Here is a 19490-nt window from a genome sequence, read left to right as displayed (position 1 = left end):
AGTTTCAATTCTTAATCTTTCATTAAACAAACTTATTAATCGTACTTGTCTCAAATAATCTTGTCTCAAATAATGGTAATATTCGCGTCCCTACTCTATTGCTTATGCTTATCATTGCTTATGCTCATGTTCATCTTCAAGAGATCGAATAATATTATGGTGCACCCTATCATTTGTCAATCGGTCTTCATATTGAGTAAAAGTTTCAGATTATCGAGATAAAATATGCCATTTGCGATCAGCTGTGAGACGTTATACCCTCTCAGTGAAGGTTTCAGTCTCACAGGATAGTACATGCCGTTCGCGGTCAGCTGTGAGCCGCAATTCTCGTTGTGAAGCGGTTTCAGGTTCTCGGCATAACACAATATGTTGTTTTCGGTCAATAGTAAGCCTCTTACCTCTAACGATCCTTGAGAACTCTTATTTCTCATTTTCTTAGCTTTGCTCGAATTTCGATATAAAGATTTTTTAGGTGGCACTGATGCGAGTAAATAAAAATTAAGTTAAAACGGACTGAGAGTGTTATAATCATCAATCATCATCATCATCAATACATATAATAAAATTGTGGAAAAGCGATGTCTGTACAATGAAAATATGTAGAAAAAAATTAGCAGGTGTTATTATTAAATCGATTTTGAACCCAAAACTGTAGTTAAAAATTTTTTTGTCTGTTTGTCTGTATGTTTGTGCACGCTAATCTCAGAAACGACTTATCCGATTTAGATGCGGTTTTCACTAATGTATTGTGGTAATCTTCATTTAACAGTTAGTGTTTATTTCATGTCAATCGGTTCATAAATAAAAAAGTTATGACAATTTATAAGTAATCACGGCGAACATTTGCTAAGGCATTCTATTGTACACTGTACAGTGTACGATAAAACGTAATTTATCTGTTATACGCTACAGTTATTCCTTTACATGTCCAGATGATCATATCAAAATTCCCCAAGGGTTTGGGGGTAAGCTGAGGTAGTAGGGGGGGCGGGGTCAAATTAACATTATGGTTACTTCTAATAGGTAAATTTTCCACACAAAATGTCCTTTAAATTATGTCGTATTATATTTTTAACCCCCGACGCAAAAAGGCGGGTGTTATGTGTTTGACTGCTATGTATTTCTGTGTGTGTGTGTGTGTCTGTCTATGGCACCGTAGCTGGCTAACAGGTAAACCGAATTAGATGCGGCTTTTTTTTGTTAGGCAGCATATTTTCCGACGCTGGTTCTTAGATAAATTGTATCGAAATCGGTTCATCCACTTATTATACCTACATAGGGGTAAAAGTGGGAATGAAAAAAATGATATAATAATTTATTTTTAAAGATCGTTGGGAAGTTTATGAAATTATTTATTCCTTTTTCTATACACTTTTCTTCGTCTAAACGGTTAAATTACGTGCTCCCTCTCTCTCTCTTCAGCCTTTAGTTACGTGCGTGAGACAGGAAACATCTAATTTGGATTTGTTGCTGGATTTGATAAAAATTGAGTATCGATTAAGCTGATCAGTGGCTACACCATACATTATTAAAAACATCCATTTAAGAAAGGAAGGAAATAGAATTTGCTCCTCTCCCCCCCTGGTTCCTAAAAAATAATATGACATAATTTAAAAGAAATTTTACGTAGAATTAGTTAGGCATTTCTTTTTTGATTTTCGATATTATATACTAATCATAATTTTTAATTACAATATTATGTAGTAACTATTTGGTATAGGTTAGGCATTTCATTTCTTGATTTTCTTTAATAAGTTGGTACGTAAGTTTTTTAGCTCAGTTTAGTAAGAAATTTTAATAACAATTCTTTTAATTATTTATGGTAGTACGTATTTACTCAATAATTGTATGTTAAGTAGTAATTCAGCATGGGCGTAGCCACGGTGGGGCTGGGTGGGGCGCTTACCCTGGCTTTGATCTGGTAGGTACCAATTGTGAAGGGGAGTGGGCGTGGGCGTTGGCGTGGGCCTGGGAGTGGGCGTGGGAGTGGAAGCATGAAAATAAAAACAATTATTGTTGCCCCACCCTGAGCCCATGGTCATAGGTCCCATAGTCACTATTCCACGCGGACGAAGTCGCGGGCACAGCTAGTAGACAAATATAATCAAAAAGCTTTGAACTCTTAAGCTCAACCATAAAAGATAGACATTAATTATGATGTCGGGAGATATTTTTTACATAATATGGAGAACATTTCTTTCATACTAATAATTGTACCAAGTTTCGTTTAAATCCTTCGAGTAGTTTTTGTTTCTATAACGGTTATACAGACAGACAGACGGACAAAAATTTTTGGCGTCAGTGTCGATCCCTAATCACCTCGTGATAGTTATTTAGGAAATATATTTCATGTACAGAATTGACCTCTACAGATTTAATATAAGTATTATTCATATAATTAGATGCCAATTTCCATGTAACGTTAAATTCGACTATACAATAACTAACAGACAACGCAGGTTACTCTCGTTTCCGTAAGTTGAGGCGGCTACATATTCGGTCCTCATAACTTCACTTTTTGTGAACGAAACGACAGCGCGGTTTAATTCGATGCCAACACCATCAAAAAAAGGAAATATTTTTAATTGTGAAAAAATATTATGATTTACACTATTAATACTATTTTAACATTAACACAAAATATAAGATTGTGAGTGTGTAAAAATAAATCCAGCTAGTTTCACATCAAACTTATGTTTTTAATTAGGTATACGACATGAAAATATATTAATTACCAAGCAATAATCATACAGGTAAATACTGAACAAAAGTATTAACAGTCAAAGTATATTTTTACTTACAACATGTAAATGATGAAGGAATAATAATTATCAACGAACTAACCTTTTTGTATTATTGTTTATAAATATAAATTCATAAACAATAAATTTATAAAGAATAGAAAAAATTCGACCACTAAAGAATGCTGGTTCGAGTCCCGCCTCGTTATCGAATTTTTAAAACACGAAGATTTTTAAAAATGTAACCAATGAACACAATCAATATTAGATTAACTGTAATGGTGTCTAGTTTGACTTAAAATAATAAACATCTACCCTCACTTTTAAAAATGTAGTATATTCACACGAATTATAAGCGCACCTTATAGGGAAGGGAAGATATGGGTTAAAGAGTTAAATAAATAAATAACATAATTATATTTAAATTATTAATTTTTAACATTGTGTTCAGTAGTGTTAACATGTAAATTGATTTGATTTTTACGAAATCTCATAGATGGCGCTGTTTCAAATTTGTATACTAATAAATTCATTAAACTGATTCTCTGCCCAAATTACGTAAATGACATAGTTTTTATTGTGTAAAGCTAGATAATAGCATGGCTTACCCGAAACCAACATTTAAACATGAGTCTTTAGATTGTACGCTGTCGTAATACACGGAATACGTAAAAAAAAAAAGGTTCACAGCTCCTCCCCCGGAGGTGATAGCATGATAATATGTTTAAAAAAGCCTCACCCGACCTGTTAGTAATATTCATGCAAAATTTGAAGTCAATCTATGCAGTACTTTTCGAGATTAGCCTGGACAAACATACAGACAAACAGACAAACAGACAAACAGACAAACAGACAAAAATTCTAAAAACTATGTTTTTGGCTTCTATATCGATTATAGATCATGGATTATGTATTCTTTTAAAAAAATATTCAATGTACAGTTTTGACTTTCCTACGATTTTATTATATGTATAGATAAAAATGAAAAGGAAATGTTAATTTCATATAAAATAAAGAATAGACAAAAATCGACCACGAGGTGGGATTCGAACCCGAATTGTTCGAATTCGTAAAGCATTTTGAATGCTATAAAAACTGAAAATATCAAATGTTAACTTTATCTCATTCCATCACCATCGAGAAACCCAAAATTGTGAGAAAATGTAATTCTAGACAATTTTTCAACTTATTAACATAAATCACAACAACAAAAAAGCCATTTATATGAATCATATAAAACAGTGGCCCCAGAACTGCACTAGAGTACTCCGAACTTACACATTCTTTGATTTACAATTTTCATCAAAATTATCAATTAACCATCACATAAAATGCGATAAACAATAATATTATCTAGTAAAATATTTTATTATCTGTCACATTATTGTATAATAAATAAATTAGTAATTACCTGTAACCCCAAGCTGTACATCTTGACCAACATCTCGAGTGTGAACAGCGCCACGAACATCGCGTTACCGTACTCTTGGAAATAGTCGAGCCACTCCGGCTGACTGGAATTAGATTTACAAAATTATGGTAAAGTAAATCTTTATTTAAATTATTAAATTCTATCACGTTTGTGTCTTTTATTTTTTTTTTATATTAATATAACTTATTACAAACTTTTCATAAAAGGCTGCGAAATAAATTCGAGCGGTCTATCCACCGTTTAATTTTCATTTACTTTTAAACCATCTTCAGTAACTAGTAGCTGCATTAGATCTACATCTACAGCATCTGCGACAGTAGTTTAATAATTATAAAAAGGTAATGGTTCAATTATTCGTGTTTTCCTTAACAATTAAATAATCAGCCAGTCTTAAAAAGTTGCACGAAAAAATAAGTAGTTATTACTAGCTTTCCACCCGCAGCTTCGCCCGCGCAGTCGCATAGTTCCCGTTCCCGTGGGATTTCCGGGATAAAAACCTATCCTATTTCCGGGGGTAAAAATTAGCCTATGTCCTTTCTCGGGTATCAAAATATCTCTATACCAAATTTCATGCAAATTGGTTCAGTAGTTAAGGCGTGATTGAGTAACAGACAGACAGACAGAGTTACTTTCGCATTTATAATATTAGTATGGATAATGATTATAATCAGTATATCACATACTGATAATGTTCGCTGGCGAGCACCACGGTGTTGAGGAAGACGAGCACGATGATGAGCCAGTAGAACGTCTGCGACTTCACCGCGCGACGACACGCGCGCTTCGTGCGACGGTTCACCTGTGTACAGGTTGTTACTTGCCAATATTTATTTATTTAACACTTTATTGTGCAATAAACCAGGTACATAAAATAACTATTTACAATAAACAAAAGCACAAAGAGCGGCCTTATCACTATAGAGTGATTTCTGCAGCAACCACGGGGAGAAGGCAAAGAAGCGAGATAATAAATTGAGAAACATTATAACATTGAATACGTCTGGTAGAGGTAGATCCTGTGGTGTTGTGTGCTCTATGTTGTGAGCTTTTAATGTGTACATTGCTCTATGTTTATGGTCGAGTCTTGATTTATGGTGTTGGAAATACCTTTATGGTGTTGCTTGCTCTATGTGTGTTTATGTGGAACAGCCTCTACAATGTAATTTGCTTTTTGTTATGTGGTAGTGCTTTTATGGTATTGCGTGCTCTATGTGGGTTCGTGTGGTAGAGCCTCTATCGTGTTAATCGCTTTATATTATGCCGTAGAGCCAATACAATGTTGCTTTATGTTATGAGAGCTTCTATCGTGTTTTTAGCTCTATGTGTGGGACTATTGAGTAGGGACTATATCGTATAAATTGCTCTCTATTACAAACTATTATCAATTTTTCTTACGTTAAATTACGTCTTAAATAAAGATTTTTCACTTATAATACCACAAGAGCTTCAAAATTATCGGGTATTTTCCGATAGGTTCGTTGCAAACAAATGAAGGAGTCAAGTTTTTAGTCAAGGTTAAAAATTTTTCCTGAAAAACTTGACGACTTTATTTGTTTGCAGGGAACCTTGAGGGAAATGCCAGATAATTTTGAAGCTCGTGTGGTATTCGGGAGATTATTTTTCCGTCCCAAATGTCGGCCAATAATTTCACAATTGAATTGAACTTGTCAGTTTGACGTCAACGACCAGAGAAAATTTTCAAAAAATTATCAGTATAATACCATGTAGGTTGTACCACGTGACGTCGAATGGTGCAATTCTATTGGTCAATATTTGGGTCGGAAAAATAATCAATATAATTTTGAAAACCTCAAATAAAGCACTTAGCAAAGGTACATTTTTCTACAAAAAATGATTATCACATACTTTATCAAAATCCTTCTTCCACATTTCGCCAATGGACACTTTCTGTTGCTCATTGGTTTCTATCCCTAAATGGTCCGTCGAGTCGTGGTCGGTCGTTGTTTGACCTGAAATAAAAATAAATAAACAAAAGATAAAAAACGGTTCAACCACAAAGAGCAAAGATAGAATACGGACACAAGTAGTAATTAATAATAATTATCGTAATATATTAAGTCTTAAATATTTGGTCCTTCGAGCTGGAATTCGAAGTTCCATCATCTTAAGTATGTTATGCTACCAGGACAATATTTATTTAACAGTACAATTGCTATCAATTAACAACTTATTTTCATACATATCTGCAAAATTATACATTTATTTTATTATTACATTACATGGTCACTGGCCGCTGGTCGCCGAGTACGCGCACTTGTATATTATGTTACTGAAAAATAGTTGGCTGCAGCATAATATCCACGTATTTTATAACCTTACACAATTTCAAATAATTTAATCTTTCAGCGACCCCAAAGCCTCCATTGTAGCGACTATATATTTGTATCAGTAATATTGTCACGTAGATAGATTAACACACGTTTTACTTATATGTTAAGAATTAAGATTGTTACAGCACATAGTGCATAGTTTATAAGCAATGTTGTATGTAAAATAAGTAAATCGTTATAGAGACAATACCTATAACGTCGTCATGTAGACATTACATTACATTACATTACACCTTGTCTCATTATTTATTGCCATCACTCCAACCCTGGCAAATTGGTGATCCCGACTGAAGAATACCAGCAAAACGGCAAATCCATCATCATCATCATTATCACCACACTCACCAATCCCATAGTCCCGCTTCTGGTCCACTACATCATGCTGATCAGCGAGCGGCTCCAAGTACTCCGCCTGTGTGATCCAGTCCAGGTAGCCCTTCAGGTCCTCCTCCAGCTGCTGTTTCTCCCGGAGCTTTTGGAAGTCCCCCCGGTTCTTCGCTTTCTCCCTCTCTTTGGAGAATTCTCTGGTGGGTATATAAACTAAATTGATTGAATTTGAAAGAAAGAAACCATTCATTCCAAACACAACAATAGCATTATAAATTATAAAAAGTAATAAAAACATAAATTCATGTATACATAACCTGAGGTGTAATACCTCAGCACTGGTAATTTGAATAAAATTCAAATTCAATTAAAATTAAAAATCAAATTCAATTTTACCTCATATAGACGGACGGTATATAGAGAGACTTTTTAAAGTTTTAAATTCAAATTCAAATTTATCCACAGAGAGACGGACGGTGTATAGATATATTATTTAAAAGTTCAGAAAATTGCAACAGAAATTTCTTTGACTTAACAAAGGCATTTGACTTTGTATCTCATCAATGTTTATAGAAAAAGTTGGTAGTAGGTGCGACATTTGACTGGCAAGTCACTTATCTAGGTTACACAGTAGTGTATTATGATTTTTAAATTTCATAAAATAAATGGAGTAGTGAAATTTACGTCTGAATACATGTATTCATAATGTGGTATGCTACAGGGTAACACTCTAGGACCTATTATATTTCTTTTATATAGTAATGATATTGTCAATGTATGTAAGCATATAAATTATTATTTAATGCTTAAAAATGTCAGTTTAAATTAAACGTAAGCAAATACTACATACTTACCCAGATAATACACCGAGAATGAGATTCATAACGAAAAAAGCGCCCAAAATGACCATCGACACGAAATAAACCCATTCCCAACTATTACCCATTGCGTCTTGTATCTGGAAGCATAAAATAATATATTAACAAAGAATGAGGAACATATTATTATTCATTTTTAAGACATTTTTAGTTTTATAGATTACAGGGCTTTCAAATATCTGGCAAAATGTGATACAAAATATTAAATAACAACTGTGCATTTAAATTGAAAACACACAAATCTAATATTAGTAATCTTATATTCTATTAACATTATTAATTTGTCAATTACAATTTAGTAATATCCCGAGCTATTCATTTGAAATATAGATTCCAATTATACAATGGTACAACTAAATAAGCAAAAACAGATGATTTTACATTTCGATATGTTTTTTATTTATTTTCCTTTTCGTACTTAGACAAACACTTGAAGCAAGTCAACATTAAACAATTTACAATCAAATCATAGGTAAATAAAAATTTAACATCTTAGTAATAGAGATTTGTAATCCTATATTCTCATTATTTAAGTAGCTAACATCATTGTATACAAAAATTTTAGACTTAACATTCTTCTTCATACTCACATTGTACATAACATCAGTCCATCCCTCGAGCGTGATGCACTGGAACACGGTCAACATGGACAAGCCGAAGTTATCAAAGTTGGTGATCCCAAAGTTGGGTCCGATCCAACCCTCGCGGCACTCCATGTCGGAGCCGAGGGAGGAACAGTTGAAACCGTTGTCCGTGTCACACGGGTGAGGGTTGTCCATTATCTCACCTAGTAGATTATGTATAATATCTTTAACATGTATATAAAACTAAAAGGGGACTTCTGACTTATTGATTTATCAATACCCTAAACTACTGGACCGATCGGACTGATATTTGGAATACAGAAAGCTAACCCATTGAGCCCCGAACGGCCCGATCGGTCCACGACACAATAGATTTTCTATTGTGTCTGTGATTCCGGGGCCAGAGTTACTAAGAAATAGTTTTGATAAAATCTACAAGGGCCCAAATTGGAGATGGAATTTTGTATTACTTATGAAAATTTATTTTGACCACGCGGGCGAAGCTGCGTTTAAAACGGACAAATTATCATCAAGTAATTGCAGAGCATTCAATGGCATATCTGATGATTTTTTTTCAGAAATTCTTATCTTTTACGCAACATATTAGAATTTGTACCTTGTTAATTAGAAAACCTGTTATTTTATATCGACAATATCACTCATATACGAACTATTTAGTAGCGACATGTAGCAAGATGTGTGTTAGGTTTTGATATGTTCGGTTTTTAAAATATAGTTTTTGTAGTTCTTGTCTGTCGATCAAGCGTTTTATTTTATTAGAGGTTATGGGCCCAGATTTTTTAGTTGAAAATGACGACGAATTATCTTGTTAGTGTGCCTAAATTGAAAGGACGTGAAAACTACAGCGAATGGGCTTTTGCGGCTGAGAATTTTCTGGTGCTGGAGGGATTGTCTGATTGCATCAAGTCGGAGACTGTACCAGCAGAAATAGGAGCAGCAGGTGACGCGAAAACCAGAGCTAAGCTGATCATGACAATAGATTCGTCGCTTTATGTGCATATAAAAAGTGTACAAACGACACATGAGCTGTGGAAGAAATTGAAGAACCTATTTGATGACTCAGGATTCACGAGAAGAATCAGTTTGCTGAGGAGTTTGATTTCAATACGACTCGAAAATAGTGCTTCAATGACTTCGTACGTGACACAAATCATTGAAACAAGCCAAAAATTAAGCGGTACGGGCTTTAATATCAATGATGAGTGGGTCGCATCGCTTTTGTTAGCGGGATTAACAGAAAAATATTCCCCTATGATAATGGCGATTGAGCATTGCGGCATACCATTGACATCAGACGCCATTAAAACAAAATTATTGGACATGGAAGAAAGTGGAAATGGCAAAGACAGTAGCGCTTCCAATTCCAGTGGAGCATTTGCGAGTTATAAGATGAAACGGAATGTTGGTAACACTGAACAGACGTCAAACTTGTCAAAGTCAAAACCAAAAGTCATTAGATGCTACAAATGTAAACAAACAGGACATTATCGCAATCAGTGTACATTTTCGGACAAAAATGCGTCGAATACAAATAAAAATGAACGCACAAGAAGTAACGCGTTTAGCGCCGTGTTCCTGAATGGTGAATTTTGTAAAAGTGACTGGTATATTGACTCCGGGGCGAGTGTTCATCTTACCGCGAACGAAGAATGGTTGTCAAATGTGTCGCGAGATGTTATGATCAAAGAAATTGTCGTGGCAAATAAAGATAAAATACCAGTAGTATGTACTGGAGATGTGCAGATTACGACAAAGACGCATGCCTGTGAATACGATATTACAGTGGAAGATGTATTATGCGTGCCGAAGTTGACTACAAATCTGTTGTCTGTTAGTCAACTTATATCAAAAGGAAACAAAGTTTCATTCAACAATAATGGATGTCAGATTTTCAACCAAGCAGGAGTATTAGTGGCTACAGCGAGTCTGTTGAATGGTGTGTATAAACTAAACATGCCTGAGTGTTGTTCATCGGCTGCAGTGATGGTGTCCAGTGAAGTTTGGCATCGACGTCTAGGTCATGTCAAGATGGAGACAGAGAGTGATCTGAAGGTACAGGAAAATTGTTCAGATGAAGTGAATATGGTTCCAGTGGAGGAAAAAGACTTGACACCTCAGGAAGATTCACTTGAACAATCAGAGAGCTCGAACACAGATGACAGCAGTGAACTATATGTACCTTGTGAAGAAGACACATTAGATAGCTCTGAGACTGGTACAACAGACAGTGAAGACTCCATTATATTGAACAATGTCAATATAATATCTGGTCCCCGGCGTAGGCAGCAGCCAGACAGATATGGATTTGCAAGTGCTTGTATAAAAGATGACAACATGTTCATGGATGAGATATCCTTGCAGGAAGCTTTGGAAGGTCCAGAGAAAGAACATTGGTTAGCGGCAGTACAGGATGAGTTACAGTCATTCGAGAATCATAGTGCATGGGAACTCGTAGATGTACCAAAAGATGGTACTATAGTGCAGTGCAAGTGGGTGTTACGAAAAAAGTACGATAGTGAAAACAATGTGCGTTATCGTGCTCGTTTGGTCGCAAAGGGCTTCACCCAAAAATATGGTGTAGATTACACAGAAACATTTTCGCCTGTAGTGAGACATACAACCCTTCGACTATTATTTGCATTGTCTGTAAAGTTAGGTATGGATGTTCACCATTTAGATGTCAAGACTGCTTTCTTGAATGGTGATTTAGAGGAAACCATTTACATGAAAATGCCAGATTGTTATAATAGTAGTAGTTCAGATCATAAAGTATTGAAACTTAAAAAGGCCATTTATGGACTTAAGCAAGCCTCTAGAGCTTGGAATAAAAAGGTTGATAATTGTTTGATCAGTAATGGTTACAAAAGGTCAAAAATAGAACCATGTATGTATACAAAGAATATTAATAATTGTAAGACCATTGTGACAGTCTATGTCGACGATTTCTTTATATTTTCCAATGATATAATTGAAACTAATAACTTGAAACAGATTTTATCTAATAATTTCAGCATTAAGGACTTAGGTGAAGCTAAATTATGTCTTGGAATGAATGTAACCTTCAATAAAGATAAAGGATATGTAACTTTGAGTCAGGAAGCTTATATTGATCAACTTTTAAGCAGATTTAATTTAAGTGATTGTAAGACTGTTGATACTCCGATGGAGGTCAAATTAAATGTAAATAAAGGTCCAGTAGGGGCAAATAGTCATGTGCCCTATCAACAACTAATTGGTAGTTTGATGTACTTGTCAGTCTTAACTAGGCCAGATATTAGTTACTCTATAAGTTTTTTAAGTCAGTTTAATAATTGTCACACAAAAGAGCATTGGGAATATGCAAAAAGAGTATTAAGGTATTTAAAACGAACTAAATGTTATGGAATAAAATATTGTAAAGAAGGTAATTCAGAAATAACAGGCTATGTAGATGCTGATTGGGCTTCTAACTCTGAAGATAGGAGATCATATACTGGAATGTGTTTTTTGTTATCTGATGGTGTAATATCATGGGAGTGTAGAAAACAGAAATGTGTAGCCCTCTCTAGCACTGAATCAGAGTATATTGGTCTATCTGAAGCATGTAGAGAAGCATTATATCTTAAGGAATTACAATATGAAATAACCAATAAGATGTACACTATTTGCATATTTAATGATAACCAAGGTGCGCAGAAGCTGTGTGCAAATCCAGCATTTCATAAACGTACAAAGCATATCGATATTAAATATCATTTTTGTTGTGATCTAGTAAGAGATAAAATTGTTAAGGTGCTGTATTTGCCAACAGCTGATATGCCAGCTGATATTCTTACTAAAAGTTTATGTTCAGCAAAACATTATAAATTTATGTTGCTTCTTGGCATAGTTTGTATAGAATAATTTTGTATATGATTGTTTAGTGAATATTGTGATAAGTAGGGGTGTTATTTTATATCGACAATATCACTCATATACGAACTATTTAGTAGCGACATGTAGCAAGATGTGTGTTAGGTTTTGATATGTTCGGTTTTTAAAATATAGTTTTTGTAGTTCTTGTCTGTCGATCAAGCGTTTTATTTTATTAGAAAACCCGGGAAAATTTTACTGTTAAGTACTTTAATTTCTTTAAAAACACGTGTAGGGAGAAATATATTCAGAAAATTTAAGTTTTATTTGTTTTTTATTTTGATCAGTAGATGTGTTTAATTGTAAATATACCAGTAAGACTGCTATAGCAGGACTTGTGCATCTTCCCAGAGAACAGCTCCAGGCCGATGATGGCGTAGATGATGATCACGAAGATCACCAGCAATGCTATGTGGAGTAACGGCACCATGGCCTTGAGGATCGAGTTGAGAACTATTTGGAGACCTGGTGGAAATGTTTTGGTAGTTTTAGAAAATATTTTTTTTCATAAGTAATTTTTAATTTAATTAGTTAAGTAATTGGGGCATTTCACGCCAAGCGGACACAGATTTCAGGGTCAGGTTTCAGATTTTGGTTATATTTTAGTATGTTACACCTGTATATATCCTCGGTATGTATACGAAAAATTTTTGCATTTAGAAGCTTAGTTTCCAAAATACAGGTCTTTGAAGATGTCAGTAAGCGCGAGGTATGGGGGACTTTGAATGTAATTATCAGTTCAAGAAAAGTAATTCTTAAATAAATTGATGACTGAATAATATACCCCATGAAATAAACTTTTTATGCTCATATTTCGAATTTCGAATTTATATTAAAATTCCTTAGAAAAATAAAAAAATATTTTTCTTTGTCATTTTTTACAAACTTTGCGTATTTTTAATTTTTTTAAAGATCATTAAATAAATAGCTTATATTATGCTTAAACTTCATGCAAAGTTCTAGAGTGGTCATCGCAGAAGTTTAGAAGATACATGTAATATACCTAATGTCGAAGCGCGGCAATTTCCCCATACTAGCGCCTAGCGCGACGCACTGCAATATTCATAGAAACGGGGACAAAAAATAAATTCTAGAAATTTGAATTAAATGAAGTGTCAACAGATAGGTCTTTAAAAATTGATTAGAGGTTTATAAATAAGTTTTATGCTAAAATAAATAATTGACGAGATATACGTATTCAAAGTCGTAAAAATGTCATATTACTTTACTGAATATTTTTTTTTTAAGAAAACTAAAGTAATATTTTCTTGCTTGTTATTTACCACTATAAAATCTTATTAAAACCTGAAACGGTGTTATTAACTAACTATAATGAGATAAATACTGCAGTACGGTGCGCTAACCAACTAAGCGCTAGTATGGGGATATTGCCGCGCTTCGACATTATAATACATGTAGATTCTAAAGTCCTGCGATGACCACTCTAGAACTTTGCATGAAGTTTAAACATAATATAAGCTATTTATTTAATGATCTTTAAAAAAATTAAAAATACGCAAAGTTTGTAAAAAATGACAAAGAAAAATATATTTTTATTTTTCTAAGGAATTTAAATATAAATTCAAAATTCGAAATATGAGCATAAAAAGTTTATTTCATGTGGTATATTATTCAGTCATCAATTTATTTAAAAATTACTTTTCTTGAACTGATATTTACATTCAAAGTCCCCCATACCTCACGCTTACTGACATCTTCAAAGACCTGTATTTTGGAAACTAAGCTTCTAAATGCAAAAATTTTTCGTATACATACCGAGGATATATACATGTGTAACATACTAAAATATAATCGAAATCTGAAACCTGACCCTGAAATCTGTGTCCGCTTGGCGTGAAATGCCCCAATTGGTAAATTTTGCATCGATAAAAATGTATTCAATGTTTGTTATTCTGTTATTGGAATTGCATATACTTACGAATCAAAAATCGTATTAATATAAATACTGACGGATGAAAATCCATATAATTTTTTGAAGTGAAAACTTCTTTAGCGGCGTTGGGTATAAAATCTTAAACTCGCGTCAGGACTGATCGAAAAAGCGTAAGACGGATGGATATCAAACATGCTCAACGTTAATAATCAAGTTTTCACTTCTGCCGGCACTCCCGGAGTGCAACCCGTCTTTTTTTTTACATTATCACATAGTAAAGAAAATTTATTTACACTGTTCACTTCTAAAATCGTGCGTATTTAATATTTATATGTTTTGTAATAAATAAATGAACATTTAACATACCTAATCGTTAGAGAAAATGCATTAGTACCTAATTAAAATTGCATAATATACTGTAAATTTAAACTGAGAAGTTTTTCAAATTAATAAGTTTAAAAAAAATACAATACTTACTGGGCACTCCCGACACGAGCCTCAAAGGGCGAAGCACCCTGAACGCTCTCAGCGCTTTTACGTCGAACGCGTCTTTGAATATACTCGATAACACCGTGCTTACCATACTAAAATTAAAACAATAATAAATTAGATACATCTAACTAAATTTAAGGAAAAAGTAGGTAAGATATAGTTTTTTATAGTTGTAAATTATTACATGTATGTTATGTAAGGTTATTTATTCTATACAATTTATTGTCGGTCACCTGAATTAAATGTAATAAAAAAAAAATTATTTTAAGAATAGAAATTCGATCATGATGTGCGATTTGAATTTGAGCTGAGATTCTGGTTTACCCTATGTACTGGTTATTTTTATCTTTATAGACTTGTTTTTGTAATATTGTGGCTAATTGCCTAAAAAATCTTCGAACTTAACAACACAAACTTATGATGAAATTAAAAATAGGAAATAGCATAGCAAATTGTACGTATGCTAATTGCTAAATTCTAACGATCAACTGAAAGATAAAATATTTTAACAATACATTTAATTATTATTTCAATAATTTGGTTCAGAAGTTTTTACTTTTTTTATGAATCAAATGTTTTGCCTATTTTAAACGTTTATAAAATCAGTAAAGTAAACTTACCCTATAACAACTATAGTAAAATCCAGCAAATTCCACCCGTTTCTGAGGTACGAGCCTGGATGCATAACAAACCCATACGCAATAATCTTCATAACACATTCTCCCGTAAATATCACCAGAAATATGTACTCGATTTTTTCCTATAATGAAAAAGATTCTCACAATAAACGGGAAAAAATTGATACACTACGCACGATTTAAAATTGTAAATGAAACCATGAAAAGTTTCTCTAATCAGAGTCAAAGTTAAATTTCACTTATTAATTTTACATTTAACTTTAATATAAATGAAAAACAACCGCAACTCGTTTTAGTTAATCAAAAATAATATTGAAAACAAAAGCGCGCCAATAATGTTACAAAATATAATTCACAGATCTAATATAATTCAAAAATTTCTGAAGGACGGCGCGGCGGGAATCACATTTGAATTTAGAACACGAATGTTGCTTTTTTTTCTGATACCATAGACGAACTTTTAATGTTTCCTCGTGTTATCAATCGTAATACTGGCAGGTTTTCGACAATAAGTATTTAAAAAAAATGAGTATTTTTTTTTTCATTTAAGTAGATACTATATTTTTCTCTCATGCTATTTAGAAAAATAATTTACTCGTGTTTAAAAATTGAGGTAACTGATATTCGCTGTTGCAAGATATCTAAATTTCATTTAAATACAGTGTTTAAATACATATTCAAAAATATTCCTTACCAGAACCCAATTAGTGTAGTTCGAGTCCCCGCTGGGGTATGGTGTGTACACTGCAAGCGCTATACAGTTCGCAAAAATTGTCGTCAAAATCATCCATTCGAAGGGTCTGTTCTGAGTTCAGGATATTAATTACGGTATAAAACAATACTTAATTTATATTTTTTTGTAGAATAGAGTCTATTTAGTATTTACAAAGGTATTGATAAAAAATATATTTTAATTGTTTATTTTATGTAGGTAAACTTAAAGATACTACCGTCAAGTAAATGAAGTGTATCTTTAAAGTCTCTCAATACGTACCTACTCATATTATTTTTAATGAGAGCTCATAAAAATAGCAAAGGTATTAATTTCTATGACTCGTGAGTAGTTGTGAGTGCTAAAATGTACTGATAATCGATATTATTCGTCAATTTTGTATTCTCTTATAAGTAAGTGAATTTCATTATTGTTTGCATTTTAAGAACAATTTCATAATGTACGAAATTCTTAACACAGAAGTGTATTAATTGGCAATAAAATATTTTGGTTATTTGTTTTGAAGGGTATAGTAAGTCAATGTCGTGTGAATAAACGGCAAACGTAGCGTGGCTAACAGCCAACATTGCATGAGCCCATCCATCCGTATAAATCCATTTGGTCAACTAATACTCGATTTTTGCCGCCAACAAAGCTTGTTTATTTATTGAAATACAACTCAATAAAAAACGTATTCAGTTTATATTTATACATATTTGCTTCTATCTGGAATTACCTATACAAAAACAAAAAAAAAAAACACTTTTACCTGTGTGATTGTTTTACGTTCAACGTAATTTTTTTGCAACGTTTGCTTGTAACGCGAATATAAATATGTATTTTTTTTTCGACTGGCCGGTTGGCTTGGTTGGTAGTTACCCTGCCTTTCAAGCCACTGGTCGTGGGTTCGATTCCCACCCGGGGCAAATATTTGTGTGATGAACATAGATGTTTGCTCTGTGTCTGGGTGTTAATTACCTATATAAGTATTTATTTAAAATTATATATGTATGTTTATCAGCCATCGTTTCCATAACACAAGCGAAATCTTAGTATGGGATCAGATCGTGCCGTGTGTGAAAATTGTCCCGAAATATTTATTTATTTATTTTATTATAATTATTATGCAACCAATATGTACCTTCCTTGCCTTGTATGCAACACCTTAGTATTTAAATAAAATTGATACACGTAGAACGTAGAAAACTCTACAACAAACGTATTAGAACCCGACCTACAACGTATTAATATCAAACATTACATATTTATTCCATCTTCATATATCATATCCGAATAGTATTCATAAATTTCTCAAATACATTATAATTTATACGCTTTACGTCGTATGGTAATAACAATATAATATATAACTAGCAAGTGTAAACACTTCACCATTACGCAGATTTTTTATATAACGGTTGTGGTTTTATTGAGTTATGATAAGCAGATGTTAGATCTCATTTTAACAAGATAAATATGTATGATGACTAGACAAATGACTGACTGACTAAATGAGATGACTGGTTTCATAGACTAGTTATAAATTATTCTTTGAAACAGCTATTTCTGCTTTTCACGATAGTTTGTTTTGCGTTGGTACCTTTTTTTTTTTAGTGGGGAAATCTTCCACGGCCTCCGGGGAAGGGGCCGTGGGTTATGTCGGATTCCTACCGACCAAAACCCCACTGTGTTCCGTCAAGCCGCATCAACGACAGGGCCACGGGTATAGGTAGAATTCATCCGTGACCTTGATATTTCTTGAACTAAATGGGCGGATTCTAATTACTGGTAAATTCTAAATTATAAAGGTAAATCCTTAGTTGTAGCTTCAATTGCCCAACTTTAACTAATAAGGTTCGCAACTCGCAAGGGTAATAAGCATTTAGTTCATTACAAAGCAGGGATTTTGAAACTGTTAAATGGATCAACTAACAACTATGTATTAGTTAAGTTACCTAACTATGTATTTAACTATTTAGTAATCTGTGCCTTTTTATGTAGCTACTGGTCTATGTTTTGAGAGTTTGCATATAAATAATTGTTTCTTTATATTTTGTATCAGCATCTTTGTAGTTTTGTGAGTATCAGCTGTATACAGGCCACGAGTCTAGTGTGGATATCTTGGCTCAAATAATTTATACTCAATTTGTGTGAATATTTTCAAAATAATGTGTATTTGTACAACTATTTTAAGGGTTTTATGAAGATAACATTGACCTCTTTTTTATATTAATATTTTTGTGATATCCCTCGATGTATTAATTTAAAAAATGAAGGATATTACACATTTAAAGAATAAAAAACAAACATTAAAATCAACGAATTAGTTGACATTTATAAGTCATTTCTTTCTCATCACAAGGATCGATAATTCCAAAATTTAGATATCAATCTTAAATATTTTATTAATAATTCCGATATATCTGTCATTAATAATAAGCGTATAGTGTAATCAGCGTGGGCGGCGTCTATTTTCTATTTCACATTAGTATTGAAATATCTTCGTTATATCCGTCACTTTGTTGCCTAGTGAATGCGCACCTTTAATTCAGAAAGCACAGACTACTAAATTGCCGATTACAAAACTGAAATTCCGTTAAATAGGTTTTATAAATTTTATTGATGATAGGCTTAGATGATAGGTTTCGTCTTAACATAAATTGAGAAGGTAACCAAAAAATTATTTTCATTTTCCACTATAACAATTTTGAAGTATTTCGTGTAAAGTTCATTTCTTTTTTGATACAGTATCTAACAACACCTGAATGAGCACAAATAAGTCATTAAATTGTTTATTAGCGATAAAATATATAAAGCATCTACCTTTTTAACAAACTTTGAGTACAAATTTGCACCCGTAGATATCTAAAATGTACCCTGTTTTAACCCTACTATATGTAGATACCAGAAACAAGTCACGACATTCAAAGATCAAGAACCTTATAAAAAATAAACACGCAATAAAGGCCTGGCGACCCGCCAATACATATTATGAATGGCACAAATATTTGGACGGTATCAGGAAATACCTTTGTTGTCAAACATATTATATGCAGTTCATTTAAAATAGTTCGTGAGATTGTCTTTATTCCTATTGTATGCCAATGTCGTTTAACATATTTTTATAGGTTTTTGGTTGGTAGGTATTTGAAAAATGTTCTTTTTCTGTCGTTTATTCAAAGTGGCTTCAGTTTGTTGAAATAGTTTATAGTATTTGCCTAATAAGTAATAAGTTGTTATATACAACAAGTATATAACTTATTACTAAGGGCGCCTTTCCATCTGCAAGAAAACTATACTTGCAGGTGGAAACGCGGAATTAGACTTGCAAGCTGCTGTCAGACAGACTGTCGGACATTTCTTGGTGAAGTTTTCTTGCAGATGGAAAGGCGGCCTTAGACAACATAATTGGTAAAATTGTCAAAAGCTCTACCAGCTAATTTTAAGTTATGATTTTATATACCTATTCATATCTTAACAGCAGCAGCAGTTGAAAATGCTCGGATGATATAAATTTTATTTAACAATT

The 19490-nt window shown here is 33.0% G+C and overlaps 1 protein-coding gene across 1 annotated transcript in view; it reads right to left on the bottom strand.

The window, feature by feature from the left end:
- Nucleotides 1–19490, bottom strand: part of LOC149477596 (muscle calcium channel subunit alpha-1-like) — an 81912-nt gene that overhangs the window by 25785 nt on the left and 36637 nt on the right. The window contains exons 4-13 of the mRNA XM_089710441.1: nt 15944–16049; nt 15232–15371; nt 14597–14703; nt 12538–12690; nt 8320–8516; nt 7706–7809; nt 6870–7048; nt 6040–6143; nt 4857–4972; nt 4153–4255 (exon numbers count right to left, since the gene is read on the bottom strand). Of these exons, the coding sequence (XP_089566567.1) occupies nt 4153–4255; nt 4857–4972; nt 6040–6143; nt 6870–7048; nt 7706–7809; nt 8320–8516; nt 12538–12690; nt 14597–14703; nt 15232–15371; nt 15944–16049 (1309 nt within the window). The remainder of the gene's footprint in view (nt 1–4152; nt 4256–4856; nt 4973–6039; nt 6144–6869; nt 7049–7705; nt 7810–8319; nt 8517–12537; nt 12691–14596; nt 14704–15231; nt 15372–15943; nt 16050–19490) is intronic.

The sequence above is a fragment of the Colias philodice genome, chromosome 24, assembly GCF_061535455.1.
Source record: "Colias philodice isolate Cphi_HAF_F1 chromosome 24, ilColPhil1 Martin Lab GWU primary, whole genome shotgun sequence".
NCBI lineage: Eukaryota > Metazoa > Arthropoda > Insecta > Lepidoptera > Pieridae > Colias > Colias philodice.
The sequence above is the reverse complement of the archived record's forward strand: the minus strand, read 5'-3'. Positions and strand labels throughout refer to the sequence as shown.